Source organism: Equus caballus, chromosome X, assembly GCF_041296265.1.
Source record: "Equus caballus isolate H_3958 breed thoroughbred chromosome X, TB-T2T, whole genome shotgun sequence".
Classification (NCBI taxonomy): Eukaryota; Metazoa; Chordata; class Mammalia; order Perissodactyla; family Equidae; genus Equus; species Equus caballus.
The window spans coordinates 41,155,550-41,170,959 of record NC_091715.1 but is presented as its reverse complement, the minus strand read 5'-3'; the positions used below and the strand labels follow the sequence as shown (position 1 = coordinate 41,170,959).

The 15,410-nt window shown below is 42.4% G+C and overlaps 1 protein-coding gene across 1 annotated transcript in view; it reads left to right on the top strand.

Annotated features, from left to right (window-relative positions):
* DGKK (diacylglycerol kinase kappa) overlaps nt 1-15,410 on the top strand; it is a 115,737-nt gene that overhangs the window by 29,195 nt on the left and 71,132 nt on the right. Inside the window, exon 2 of the mRNA XM_001917410.4 lies at nt 14,062-14,172. Coding sequence (XP_001917445.3) covers nt 14,062-14,172 — 111 coding nt within the window. The remainder of the gene's footprint in view (nt 1-14,061; nt 14,173-15,410) is intronic.

Genomic DNA, 15,410 nt, shown 5'->3' with positions numbered 1-15,410 from the left:
CTTACCTTAACTTTAAATCTTCATACCTATAATCAGAAGCCTTTTTGATGCTCTAGGTTCTGGTTCTGGGAAGAAGAGTTCAAAAATCCCAGCACTGAGCATCTTTATGGGGACAGCAGGCACAAATTCTTCTACAGATTAAATTTGCTTTTCTATTTATAGTCTTTATTCCCTTTCCCAGTGATCCCTGCTCTGTTACTCATGGGAAGGAGAGAGTCTGTGCTTGTATGGACTAATCCACAAAAATCAAAAGCACCCTAACCTCTGGTAGTAAAGACCCACTGAGATTGGACTATTAGTATGAAACCTATGCTCACAAATTTGAGGCAAAACAGTGATTTCAAATTGACACCTCAATACCCTGTTGCAACTACATATATACTCACACTTGACAAGCCTTTTGTTCCAATTTAGGGATCAAAAAATATTGCCACCAAATCCACAGAAAGAAAGAAGAAATATGTATTGAATTTCTACTTGGCGCTAAACACTTTCATGCATTCTCTTGATCTTAAAGAGTTGAGTGTCATTACTATATATGTTTTTGCAGATAAAAATGCTGAAGTTTGGGGGCCAGCCCAGTGGCACAGCAGTTGAGTTCACACATTCTGCTTCAGCAGCCCAGGGTTTGCTGGTTCGGATCCTGGGTGCGGACCTACACACCGCTTATCAAGCCATGCTGTGGCAGGTGTCCCACATATAAAGTAGAGGAAGATGGGCATGGATGTTAGCTGAGGGACAGTCTTCCTCATCAAAAAGAGGAGGATTGGCAGCAGATGTTAGCTCAGGGCTAATCTTTTTAAAAAAAAAATGCTGAGTTAAATTACTTGCCCAAGGACACACACCTAATAACTGATGGAGCTGAGTTTCAAAGCCAGATTTATCTGACTCCAAAATGCACTCCTTTTTACTGTACTAAGTTGGCTTTTGCCTAAATATATATACTTGGAAATACAAGAATCTTCGTTTGTTTCCTACAACAGCAACTGGCTTTTAGGAGCCAATTGATACGAACATTTGAGAACACCCTTTCCCGGAACATTTAAGGACATCCTTTCTCATTGTCCTCCCCAGGTGAATTTTTCCCCTACTCAATTTCACTTTATAAACATTCATCAAGTACCTACTATGGGTAAGTTGTGACACTCTGGGCACAGTGCCCATCAGACAAAACTCAGCTATGACACGTATTTGTGATTTACCAAGAGAATTTTATGCTGAGTTTGTCTTTCTGACCTGTTCAGTTTTGAAGTAAATTCTTTTCCTGGGCCCAGAGCCTATCCCTGCAGTCTTTAGTTTGGTGGGAGGCTACTTTATGACAACAGACCTGAGCAATATTAATAATTTCTTCTATTATGTCTTGGTCTTCCCTTGATGAAGCAAGTGCCAAATTTTAGCATCTTTATCTGCAGTTTCTAGCAAGGAGATGGTAGCTTGAGAAGTGGCGTGACTTGCTAACATAACAGGTTACTGCTGGAGCCCCAACGCCATGGAATTCAGAGTCCGTTAAGCCCACTGTCTCTCCCAGGTGCTATATTGCTGCCCATACTGCGCCAAGGTACAAATGTTTTTGTGAAAATTCACAAGCTGGATCATTCAGATCTCTTGTGGTTTTGCAAACTATCCACCATATCTCTTACTTCAAATCAACCATCACTTTCCAGGAGAGAGAGGCAATGTGTATGGTATAATAAGTAGAAATGCATCTAGGATTTGGGATAAAACAGACTTCAGTTCAAAGTCATCCCCTTTGTAACTGTGTGTGGTCTTGGAGAAGTCAATTGACTGTTCTGAGCTTTAGTGCCTTATCTATCATGTGAGGCTGGTAATACTTACCTCACAGTATTGTTGTGTGTATTAGCAATAATGTAGAGAATGTGCCTAGCAGGATGCCTAACCATAGTGGACATTTCAGAAAAGATGTGGACATCAAACTTGTGTCTGTCAGAACATTACTTTTTATCATATATGTGGAGGGGTGAAAGGGACAAGAGATGTTAGCTGTGTCTCCATATTTCTCTGTGTATCAATTTTGGTGTGCCTATATTGCTATTAGTAAGTCTGTGTCACACTGGACTCTGCCCTGCCATCTCCCCTGCTCTTTCCCTTTCTTAAACAATCCTAGTGTTTTAGGCCCTGCTTCAAATTAAAGGACAGCCCCCTCCCAATCTCAGAGGACAATTTTGCCTCCTGTTTATTTTTTGTGTGATTCGGGTCTAGCTGTCTTCCAGATCTCAGCTGACAATCTTTCTCTTCCCATTTTAGTCAGAGCTGCCTTCTCTCCAGCAACTTTGAACAGATAACCGCACATGTTGATTAGGGCACAATCTCAGAGCCGATGAAATGGTGACTGAGAGATGATTCCAGAACCAGTGGAAATCCAATGTGTCACCAGTGGGAAAATGAGCATCTTCTGTCATCTACAAGTGTGTGACTGTTTGCTGCCACCCCTCCAACGTGACGTGTTCATCCTATTCTTAATTCCTTTCTACTCCTCTGCTTCTCCCCACTTCCAGGCCTGTCAGCTTGAGTTACAGTAGCACTGGTCTCTTCCATTCTCTCTCTCTTTCCCTCTCCCTTAGTGCATTTGTACTTTTCTGGCGGCCCCTTCTGGATAGGCTATCAAGAGTTGAGCAGCACAAAATCCAGATGGTAACAGTCAGCTTTGCTCTAAGCCCTGGCCAGTGGGTGTTAGAATTTGATTGCTGTAGTTAGTAGCTATTTAGGAGTTGAGCAGTCTTAATCCCTTAAACATAGCCTGGCTAGAGAGGGGCGTGTAGTTTTACTAGGTGTTTTTCTGCAGGGAGAAGTTGGAAAAGGATGCAGATCTGGATGGTGTTTCCACAGGGAAATAAACGAAGGTCCAAAAGTATGAAAAGGGTACCAGTTGGTCTGAGTGTAAAGGATCTGAAGAAGCTGTGGGAAGCAGCCCCTGGGAGGGGGAAGCAACAGTAGCAGCACTGCTCTCAGTCTTTCCTAGTAAGATCCTTGTAGAATGTTTTTGTGCAGTAGCTGCATGGCCAAGTTAATTTTTCATTATTGCTACTAGGATCCATTCAGGTCAAAGAAGAATTTCCCTTTGGGCCCATCATGGTATTACCTTCATTAACCGCGAGGATGCCTGCCAATGGCACACTTGAATATGCCATACTTCTCTACCAGCAGTGGTGGCAGAGAGTATATTGCAAGATGGATGAAAAGGGGAAATTAGGCTTTTAAGATACAGACTATGAATTAAAATGATATCAAACAACACAGAAAACATAAAATGTAGTGAAAAGAGCCTTGTTCCAGAAGTCAGGAGGCCAGAGCAGATTTATCACATAGTGACCTTGGGCAAGTCATTTACTTCACTTCCTTTAGTCACAGTGTTCTTATCTGGAAAAAATAGTGTTATCTACCTCATCTACTCCCCAGAGTTGCCTTCAGAGCCAGGTGGGAATCTTCAAGATCTTTATAGCTGAGAAAGTGCTATGTAAATTAAACAATTATTATTACTGTAATTACTTTAGCATTTAATATTAATAACAAAAACAAAACGGAACCAAATAGTTGTGATTCACACCACCAATCTCCCCCCAGTCCTGCCTCCTTCTGTCGACTGACATTGAATAGAGTATAATTTGCAATAAGACCAGTGATTTAAACCTGACTTTTTTTCTTTCACTGAGGGAATAACTGGTTTTCCATGTCCATAAAACTCCAAGAGAGATTTTAACTCTGCCTTTTATTAACCTATTAGGGAAGTTACCCAATCTCTCCAAGCCGCAGTTTCCCCATCTATAAAATGAAAATTGTTATGGCATCTACCTTTTATAGTTGTTATTGGAATCAAATGAGAGACCCCATGTAACATGATTTAACACAGTGCTTCCCACATAGTAAAGACTCACCAGCTTTTAGCGATTCATCTTATTATTACTCCAGGAAGCTTGTCCCTGGGGACCTCCTTTTACTAATTGGCACAGCTTTTCAGCTTTGTTACCCAGCCAGTAATTTCTCTGGAACAAAGGCCCACAACACAGTCTCTTCCTTGACAGGTCAGTGTTTCCTGCAATCACATCTCTTCCCTCCATTTTCCCTCTTGGCTTGGGGGGTTGTCAAACTACCATACCTCCTGCCTCCAGGTGAGGCAATTTTGCTCAGCCAGGGACAGTCCTCCACTCAAAGGCAGCAAGGTCACCCATAGCTTTAGGAGTTGAATGGAATCTCCTATGGGTTTTTCCGTCACCCTATCCCCAAGACAATCCCACACCTGAGGTGCCCTTACCTGAGACCTTGCTCCTGCTCTCACCCACCAGTGTTGGGACAAGGCAGACAAGCACACACACACACACACACGCACACACACACCCTGCTCACACACATGCCTCTCATTGCCCTACATACTCTAGTGATTTAGTGAAGTTCATGTTCCCTAGACCACTATTGCTGCAAGAGGTTAGCAGAAGCAACTGGTTCTAGCATCAGTTTCTGTCTACCAACCTCATGATTCTTGTCAACACCACTTCATAAGGCTGAGAAAAAATAGAAATGCAAACTCACGCATCCACTCTTTATTATCTAACCACTTCATCCGCAGAGGACCTATTAGTGAAAGTGTTCTTAGGTCCTGTGCATGCCTTCAGATGGCTGTCTGTAGGAGGCCAACTTGACAATAAAACAATCTTCCCAACTCCTCAAGTGCACACAGTTAGATGATTTGGGCTCACCACAGCCACATTATTAGAGGCATTGAAGTCATGAATGGAAAGGGACAGATATTTTTAAAGACCAAAGCACAGAAAGCACAGATTGAGTCTTTATCACTTTGCTCTTTGAGTGAGTTATAGCCAAATGAGCTATATATTTGCACATTTGCAAGGTTCCTTTTGACCTTAGGTTGCTAGCATTTAAAAATACCTCTAAAGGGGGCCAGCCCGGTGGCGCAGCAGTTAAGTGTGCACATTCTGCTTCAGCGGCCCAGGGTTCGCAGGTTCGGATCCCGGGTGCAGACATATGCACTGCTTGTCAAGCCATGCTGTGGCAGGTGTCCTACATATAAAGTAGAGGAAGATGGGCACGGATGTTAGCTCAGGGCCACTTTTCCTCAGCAAAAAGAGACGGATTGGCAGCAGATGTTAGCTCAGGACTAATCTCCCTCAAAAAAAAAATACCCCTAAAGGCTGAAGTGCCCAGGTTTAGGAGCTTCTACACATGATTGAGCATGTTGTTACAAAGTATCAAAATATACAAAACATGGGATTATGGCATTTCAGGCATCTCTCCAAAGAACTGTGATTTTTTTTTCCTTTGAGTTTGTGAAATCATTTGAAGTACATAGTCTCCTTCAGCTAAACTAGTGAGAAATCTGCAGACGTTACTGGTCCATGGCTTTTCCTGCTGGGTGAAATAGTGGCCCCTGGGGGAAGAAATAAGCAGACCAAAGTGATCCCCAAGTTGGATCTGACACCCAAGCCACATTGTGATAACCACCATCCTATAGATGCTTGGTATTTGGAGGGGCCAGCCAGTACAGTCAAACAGATCTAGATTTAAATCCCAGCTCTGCTACTTACTGTGACTTGGAACTAGTCACTTAACCTCTCTAAACCTCAAATTCTCCGCCTCCCTCACAAGATTATTGCTGTGGGTGTTAAATGAGATAATGCAGGTAAACCAAGGGCAAATAGCAGACATTTGTCAGCTAGAAACAACTTTCTTCCTTTGGAGAGGGATGGTTGCAGAGAAACTCACAGAAGAAATTGCTGCCTTGGCTGCTTCTATGCGGACATCACCAGAGTCAGAACAGAAACCAATGGTCTCATAGTAGGCGGTTAGGATAAAGAAGGCATGTGGCTTGGTGGTGGGACCCCAGGGCTGTAAGCAGTGGGGGGGATTGTCCCTGAGAGAAGGAACATCCACAGAATGTTAGAAGAAGCTGTCTATCTTTGGCAACTGATGGTCCGGTGAAAGGGTGCGGAAGAAGGCAGCTGGAAGCACGCATGCTTTGTCATTCTTTCTAAGTTGATAGCACTAGATAAGATAATTGGTGTCTTGGCCTCTGTGATCTTGGTTAAGTTGAAGACCAGGGTCCAAGATTCCCTGGTATCTTTCCTTTAGAGACTGTGTGACCACGAAACTTCCTTTCCTACGCAAGCAGTAACTGCTGCTGTAGTGATAGGGTCTTCAGCTAAGCTTCTACTTACACCATTTCTTTCACTGGATTTCCTCTTCCAAGCTTTTGGTTCCCTCAAGACCCAAACACAATCCTCCTTCCCTTAGTTGACACCTTTAATCTTCCCTGCATTTGCAGAGCAAAGCCAACCTTCTGCAAGAAGCCTTCCCTAAGCCACTTTTCTCCCCAGACTTCCAAAGCCTGTCCTCTTGATCCAACTCTTGGAGTCAAGCCATCTTCCTGCTAGTCTCCTCACATCTCTTTCCCTGCTATTCTGCTGGAGTCCCCAAAACTATACGCATGTTCCGGGAGGCACTGCCAATACAGAGCAAACTCAATGGCTGTGGTTATAGGGCACCTTCACTCACATTCAGGAGGTCAGTGAGGATTCTCCACACCACTGAAATAGAATGGCTTGAGGCCCAGTCCTGGTTCTGCCACTAATTTGCTGTTTGACTTGGGTAAGTATAGCCCCTCTTGGGGCCTTATTTTCATCATCTCTAATAGGGTTGGGAGGGAGAAGATTACTCATTGCTAAGGTCAAGGTTAGCTCTGAAAGTTGAAAGGCAGTTTTGTGGCAAGAGCACAAACTTTGAACTACATAGACCAAAGCTTATATTCCTACCCTGAACCAAGTTACCAGTGGTCCCTCATAGCAGTGAAATGGCTTGTTTAAGGCTGTACAGTTCAATGCAGCAAAACCAGCATTCAAACCTATGAGTAAGTCTGGGAGGACTCAGTTGAGCTCTTCCCCCTTCCTGGCTGCTGCTAGTCCCAGGGCAATTACCAAGAGCCAGGTTACTGCTTTCTGCACTTTGTCAGGCTGGGTCCAAATTGTTCAGCTCTTCCCCAACCCCCAAGCAATTAGTGGTCCTTACCCTTCTTAGGAAACTCCAATAATAAAAAAGGAAAGGGAGAGAAAGCAGAGAAATTTGAGAAAACATAAATTTTTAGGCCCTATGGTCCCAGCGGACTAGTTTTAAAGTCACCAACCCTTGATATTTATCTTATCAATGTACTCACACTGGTGCAAAATGACATGTATATACAGAGAGTCATTGCGATATTGTTTGTAATAGAATAAATTTTAAACCACTGTCCATCAATAGGGGACTGTTTAAATAAATCACATTACCTCCATACAGTGGAATGCTATGCAATTGTAAAAAGAAATGAGACCGCTCAGTATGTGTCAATATTGAAAGAGCTCCATAATATATTAAGTGTAGAAAGGAAGAAACAAAAGGTGCATAGAATGCTATGATTTATCTGAAAAATAAAGAATATATGTGTATATATGTGTATGTGTATAAAATATCTTTAGAATGATACACAAAAACTAGTTAAAGTTTTTTCCTAATTCAGAGAAAAACGTAGTGTCATTCTCAACTTTCATTTCACCAACAGAAAGTAGGGACATGGATGATTCTTTATAGTTCTTCCTAAGCACGGGAAGCAGTGGGAGAAATTTGCAGCTATAGCCCTTGCGAACCTTAGCAGTAGAAAGACCTGGGTCCTCAGTGCTGGGGTGACCAACAGGTCTCGGTTTGCCCATGACTCTCCTGGTTTAGCACTGAAAGTCCTGGGGAAATTGAGACAGTTGGTCACTGTATTCCTCACCCTCCTGCTGCAGCCCTTAGCCAGCCAGGCTTGCTAGTGCCAGGAAGGGAAGCTCCCAGTAGTGGGATGAGTGGAGCTGTGGCACAAGCCCCTGCCTCCACAATTCACAAGAGACTCACACTTACAGAGTGGCAGGTACATGATCTGTGAGATATCCTCATCTAACAGACAAGGAAATTGAGGCTCAGAGAGGTTAAGTGATTTGCCCAAGGTCACACAGCTAGTAAGTGCTGGAGCCAGTCTGTCTGACTCCTGCCACGTCAACAGGACCCTGGGGAATGTAAAGCTTTCAGTGAAGCGGGGCGGGCCTGGCCTTTCTTAAAGCCTAAAGCACCCGGAGTTGCATTTTAACCAAATCAAACATTGTTGCTCTGAATCAACTTTGGCAGGCCTGTGTTAGGAAACGGCTTTCTTCTCATCACCCCTGCCCCCAAAGCAAAGAGAATAAATGTTTCAGGTTTTTGGATTGAAGGAGACATAGGCAGAAAGCTGGCTCCCCTTGCTGTGCTCATAGTGGGAGTCTGGTTCTCACTTGAGGAGCGATCACCTACTCCTTCCCCAACTTGATCCAGCCTCCCTCCCAAGAACAGTATGAGAAAGTAAAACAGAAGAGCAGCCAGCTAATAACAGGTAGTGGAGCATGTCATGATACTAGCCTGCTTTTTGATTGGATAAGGGTGGAACTCGATTTGGCTATGCAATAGGAGTTCCTTCTGCTAGGAAAGGGTAAAAGCATCCCCCAAAGCCACATCCATCAAAAACCCACTGAGCTGCAGCAAAACAGATGTAGCAGATAGTAGAATCTTTGGGGATTTTGTAGGAGCATAGGAAAAGGTCACAGCAGCAGCTATATTTGCCCTTTCCCAATTAAGCAGCAGGCAGGTGTTAATTATATATAGGAAATTGGGGTGCTTTGCACACCCTGTTGAGATATTTTATAGAAGATATTTTATAAATAGGGGGCAAGGGAAATGCTTACCCTCACTGTTGGCCATTAATTTATACATGCTGAGTTGGAGAGCATGGGGGAGAGAGATCGCCTGTGCTGGGTGCAGGAGCTTCTCGGAGTAATGGATTTGGCGATTGGCTTATCAAAGAGGATCCAAAAAGAAACTGAAGCAGAGATTTCCAAAGCTCTAGCTTTCTCTGCAAAGGCTGCCACAGTTTAGGCAAAAACATTTTGCGTGAATGCTGTACTCAGGACCTGAATTACCTATGCTTCGATAAGTCCTTCGTTCTTGGATTTGAATGAAGCCCATTGATCTCTATGGTGATTGAACTCAGCACCACACTCAGTCTCACTACAAAACAGCCAGCCTTGAGAGTTTAAGAGTAGAGACTGCAGTGTTATTTGCTTTTTAATGTCAGATAGAACTGGCAGGAAGGACTAGGAGGCCTGCCTGCGTTATGTTCTGGTTTAAGAATCATCAGATGGGTCACATGGCATTTCAGTAGGTACAAGGCTCCTATGACCCGTCCTAACTTCTTCCTATCTGCAGCATCACAAATATTGCTACAAGAAAGTGGCAGCTTGGACCAAGAGGATTACAGGTGTGGCCCACTTAATACAACAGCTGCGTGCCTGTAAAGGTGCCCACCGAGCACAATTTCCCGTATAAAATCCTGTTCCTTATTGCCTTTCATAATAACATTAGGGATGCATTCTTCTAACAAATATTTCAACCCTAAGATGCTGCAAAATCTCAAAATTGCTGAACAAACACTGATGATCTTATTTGAGAGGAAAAATTTCAAGCGTCTTGATAATGTTTTAGAAATAAAAATCTATGGGCAAGCTACTCAAAGACCTGAAGTTCAGTGTGTCTTTCATAGGGCAGAATTGAGTTAGAGGCCTTTCGCTACCTTTCACTTCAGAGGGCTGCTGGGAGGATTCAATAGCAAAAGTAAAAGCACTTTATCAATTGCAAAGTGCTGTATACATGTGTTTTCTCATTACTCTTCTAGTCAATCTTAGTCACTTTAAAAAAACAGGAGAATTCCCCTCTAGCCCACCATGGATTACCATTTGCCTCTTAGAGGGAAGCTCATTAACAGTTTTAGTACTGAGTATTCAGAGCTGTTCACAGAACATCTTTTAATTCTTAGCTATCTATGGTCTTGTCTTTCAGGACAAAGTTTGTGGGGTAGTGTGTTCACTCTGTGATGCACATACTAATTAATCAGGCACTCCCGGTTTTCTTGTCATGGGTAGAGTAGTGGAAAAAGCGCAGAGCCTACCAGCATTTTGTAATTGTGGGTCCTCGAGCAAAGCAACGACAAATGCTCAAGCCTCAGATTTTCGGTCTAGAAATTGGGGGTGATACTCTGCATGGTCGTGGTGAGGGGGCAATGAGATGATGTTATCTGCAAGAAGCCAGGAACTGAGAGGCATGAAGCAAATCCTCTTACGGGACAGGCAAGGGCTCTCCTTCCAATGCTTCCCTTTGCAGGATGTGTTTGTTTCTTCCAATTTTTGTCTCACGTCCTTGTTAAGTTTAGTGGCCTCAGGCAGGTAAAGATTCGTTTGCATGCACATATTTTATCGACTTGAGGTAACCCATTAATTGAGTGATTTTTAGCTTCTGCTTGGTCAAACAGGCTTCTAGGGACTGCTTATTGGGTTTTTAAAGAAACAATGGTTTATTTAGAAATAGTGATTGGGTTAGTAGGTAAGTTTCTCCCAAAGAAGGACAGAGTTTAAAAGGAAAGGAACTACAGGAACTTTACCTTCTCCCAACCCAGGTTTGGATATTTGTAGAAGTTCAGAGTTGATGATATAGAGCCTGTGTTTAAAATTTAAGAAACTGTTATATGGCCTTCTAACCTTTCTCCCTACTATACATAAATCACATCAACATTTATCTGAACCCAACTTGGTAATATCTATCTCAGATGTACAGGTTCCTCGCACACAAACTCTGAACTCATATACTCAACCTCCTCTGATGCTAGGAGCCCACCACTCACTCACTTTGTCGTCTAGAGAAAGTGACAGTAGCTATAGTTCAGAAACTGCAAACTGGTTGCCTGTGGACAGACTTTGGCCTGCATACATGTTTTGTTTGGCTCTCGTAGGTTTTTTTTTTTTTTTAATTAATTATTTGCTAACATTTTAGTGTTACAAAGCTTCACACAAATTTTAGCTTGGATTGCCAGCTTGTCTTGAAAAATGGAATAAGTCGATAACACTAGTCAGCATTCTGTCATAACAATCACCTAGAACTTAGTAGCAACTGGACTTAGGCTCTCCGGTTTCCCTATCGGGACTTGTTGACTCTTCTGTTACCAACCAGCCTTCTACTGGCATTGGGTCAACAGCCCTATACTTAAAGCTAATGTATTCAAAGTGTCTAGTTTAATATCATGGGACAGAGACAAGATAATTGAGATGTGGCTAGTGTACCCAGTGACAGGATGCATGAGTGGCTAGCCACTGTCTTGGTAAAAGCCTGCATTTGAACCAGAAGGTAAACATTTAGGGCATGGAACATGAAGATCCAACACTCTTTCAAATAGTTCTCTGAGCTCACATGACTTTGTGTTTACCTACATGAATTATCAGTCCCTCCCCCTCCACTCCCACTATCCATATCGTTGAGATAGGAAATGTGCCTATAACTTCTTTAGCTGTCCCAAAGCACCTAGCAAAAGGTAGAGTCCATAGTAGGAGCTCAGAAAATATGAATGAAGCACTATGTCCAACGATAGATGTACCATGAAGTCTTTCTTTTCTTTTCTTGACTATGATAAATGCTAGGTTCATGGAATGAGAACTGAAAGTTTTGATGATTTGCTGTATCTTCAGATTAATAGATTAATTAATTGGTTTGCTGTATCCTTGAATGGATAACGGGATGTCATTTATTAGCAAGGCACAGGTAAGGGAAGAAAAGAGAACATTTCTTAAGTACCAGGAAGGGGAATTAAAGCGTGATCATCACTAAGGGTTGATGGAAGGAAATATCTGGGAAAAGAGGCTGAATTCTACTTATTTCAGTATTTCAAATCACCAGGGGAAAGGAATTTTCTGAAGGAACCAGAAGGCCCAGAGTTCTGGGAATTTTCTGGAGGAACAAATCCCCCTCCTCATCTCATCGTTAATTACCGCCTCATCCCGTTATCCCACCCATGAAGGGAACAAGAGAGGAGAGCTGAAGTTAAGGGAAGCTTTAAGCTAAAAGTGGAAGGAAGGGAAAAATATTCAGCCAAAAACTGTAAAAGGAGCTATTACACGGGACACCAGATATGACAAGATAAGACCAGTAGGAGAAGTGTTTAGTAACTGACAAAGTAGAATAACTTGGGAAAGGGGCAGAAGTAATGGGTGTGGCTTCAGTCATACAAAGTTGGAGCAGTTGAAATTTTGAACTTGAGTCTTTAGCAGAAAGGGGTAAATGTGACTGCCTAGGTATCATGAAGACTTAGTATGGAATACATGGCATAGATGTGAGAAGGTTAGGAAAGAGAAAATCAAATCATTGAAAATGTATACCATAGGCCACTTGACCAGAAAAAGGAAAGAGTGATGTAATCACAATGCTTAGACAAGAGTTGTTTTCTCATTGATGACTCAATTTCAACAATTTAAATATAATTTCTCACTCTCCCTGCCACCTTCCCCCTTCCCATAAGATCTTATTGTACTCTTTGTCTTGACTCCTTGGCACCATTCTTTTGTAAGCATCTCAAGGTTGGTACAATAAAATTGAAACTCCCATAAGTTATGAAGAAGACGCAGGTAAACTTTGATTGCTTGTGAACTGACTTTTCAATTGACATACAGAGGTTCTGTCCATTAGTACTATCTTATTGGTTAGAGAATTGAACAGAGTGTAATAGATGTGTGTATATTTGGGAGAATGGGAGTAGCAAAGGACTGTTAGGTCAGGGTCTCAGACTCAAATGCCTTCTGGAGTCAGGTGCCCCGTTTGAAGGGAGCAGCTGCTACTTCATTCCAGCAGATTGTTGCCATGTGAGTATATAGATCTGTTACCAGATGTTCTGATTTTTTTTTTTTTTTTTTGGTGAGGAAGATTGGCCCTTAGCTAACTTCTGTTGCCAATCTTCCTCCTTTTGCTTGAGGAAGATTGTACCTGAGCTAACATCTGTTCCAGTCTTCCTCTAGTTTGTATGTGGGATGCCACCACAGCATGGCTTGCTGAGTGGTGTGTAGGTCCATGCCTAGGATCTGAACCTGCAAATCCTGAGCCACTGAAGCGGAGCCTGCAAACTTAACCAGTACGCCACCAGGCTGTCCCCCTGATTGTTTTTAGAGAAATAGGAAACTTGGATTTTTATATGAAATCTTTTGCCTTTTTAATATTATCAACTAATTAAAAACTTTGGAAAATGCTAGGTGAGCCAAGCAAAACACTTCTACAACCACTCAATGGTGAATTCCAATTTAGATGATGAATGGAATTCATGGTAGATAGAGCCTTGATTTGGTGACTTAAACTAAGTCTGGCTCTTTGTCCAATTAGTATGGGTTTGGTTCCACCTTGGTGGGTGTGAGTACTTCTCCCAAATGGCAGTCTTGCATGTTGGTTTGTATCCTATAAACGTGACTGAGAACTTCCTCAATTCTCAGTGGTAAAAATGGTAAGTAGACTCTATGCTTCGTTAGAGTCAGTCTGTTCGACGAATAACTGAAAAATCAGTGGTCAGGCTATGAGATATGTAAAGAAAATAATCAGAAGGCAGTTCCTTTTTGGTGCCCTTTTTGCTCCCTCCCCAGGTTGCAAATCCTTTGGAGGCTGTGGCAAAGGCTTTGGATGTGGTTCTAAAAGTGTTGGGAAGTTATTGGAGGCTTATGAGCAGGGAAGGGACATGATCCAACTGAATATTCTGAAAGGAACACTCTGAAAGAGCTGACAAGAAGGCCCTGTCTAGAGCTACAACCTGGAGACTTCCCAAATATCTGCCTCTACGGGACTCAGCCTCTCCCTCTACCATTTGTTCTTTCCTAAGAATGTTGTTCTTATATTTGTGTCCATGTCCTCCTTCCTACCCCCTACTGCCAATGGAGATGTTCTCCATGGTTCCTGGGCCATGTATCCTAAGAAACATAGAGACTGTTTCATCCTGAATGTGTTATCCAAGGGTAACCAATGCCTTTTCTGATTGAGCTAACTTCCTTGTATTCCTGCCTGGCCCTCAGGCCATGTCTCAGATATGTGACAGAAAGAGAACCTTCCAGATATCTGATCTTCTCAACTGAGAGAACAAGTGATATGGTCTTGCAAATTGATCTAATTACACATTGCTATGCTTCTATCTTTCAGAAAATACTGAAAGAAGGACCTCTGCTGAAGAACTGTAACTCCTTCAAGAGATGGAAGCTTAGGTATTTTCTGGTTCGAGGACAAAGGCTCTGCTTTGCACACCATCCTGCGGTAAGAGAATGTATACATATATATGTATATATTATATGACATATATATAATCTTGTCAATTGAGTTAGTGAGTGGGTGCCAGGAAATGTTTTGTGGGGAGATGGGCCAACAGGCAAAGACACATTGGCAAATATTAAGGTGGAAGTTGAAACCTTTTATTCTTCCTTTAATTTGCCCTTTTGGGCCAAAGACACTTTTCTCTCCTTTCCACTTCCTCTTTACCATCCCTTTCATAGATTCCTCAATTAGCTTCTAACACCCAGAACTACATAATTTGCGGGGCCCAGTACAAAATGAAAATGCAGGGAAAAAGTGAAAGATACTAAAATGTAAAGCAGTTATTTGTCATGGCATCTTATTTTTTTTTTGAGGAAGATTAGCCCTGAGCTAATATCTGCCACCAATCTTCCTCTTTTTGCTGAGGAAGACTGGACCTGAGCTAACATCCGTGCCCATCTTCCTCTACTTTATACGTGGGATGTCTACCACAGCATGGCGTCTGCGCCTGGGATCCAAACCGGCAAACCCCGGGCCGCCGAAGCAGAACGTGCAAACTTAACCGCTGCGCCACCAGGCCGGCCCTGTGACATCTTTTATTTGCTATTAAATGTCATTCAAGTAAAGAAAACATAAAATTTTGTTATTAGCAATTTTGCCATTCATCCCTATATTGTACAATGCCAGTTTTAAAAGCAAATATAAGAGCATTTAACTCATGAAAAACCACCAAAATCATATAATTTGTATTTAGTAGCTCATACATGTGTATATATTTTGTTCTCAGCAGTACACAAGACTAGTTTGACAGCTTTTATTCACATCTTGATACTTACACATTCTACCAACACTCCCTGAAAGGAAAAGGAACTATGGGTTGCCCTATCTTTCTCTTTCCTCCAACGTTATCATTTTCAGCATAAATAGCTGGCTAATACAGGGAAGTAACATAAGTAAGAAAGAGTACACTAGGGTTCATTGGTTGTTCGTGTTTCTTAGAACATCATTGTTTTCTTCCTGTGTTTAAAGCAAGTTCTGTTTCCAGCATAAAGTATGGCCTCTCAGGGCTGTCACCTCCCCTACTTACTCGGTCATAGATGCAACGTGCTTACTTTATACTTGCTTTGAGTCTCACTGAACTCCCACACATCATGAGTCCACTGGAATTCTATGCTCATGGGCATCCCGAGTGCAAATGGAGTGACAGGACATGGAATGGACATGCATATTGTGCATATGTC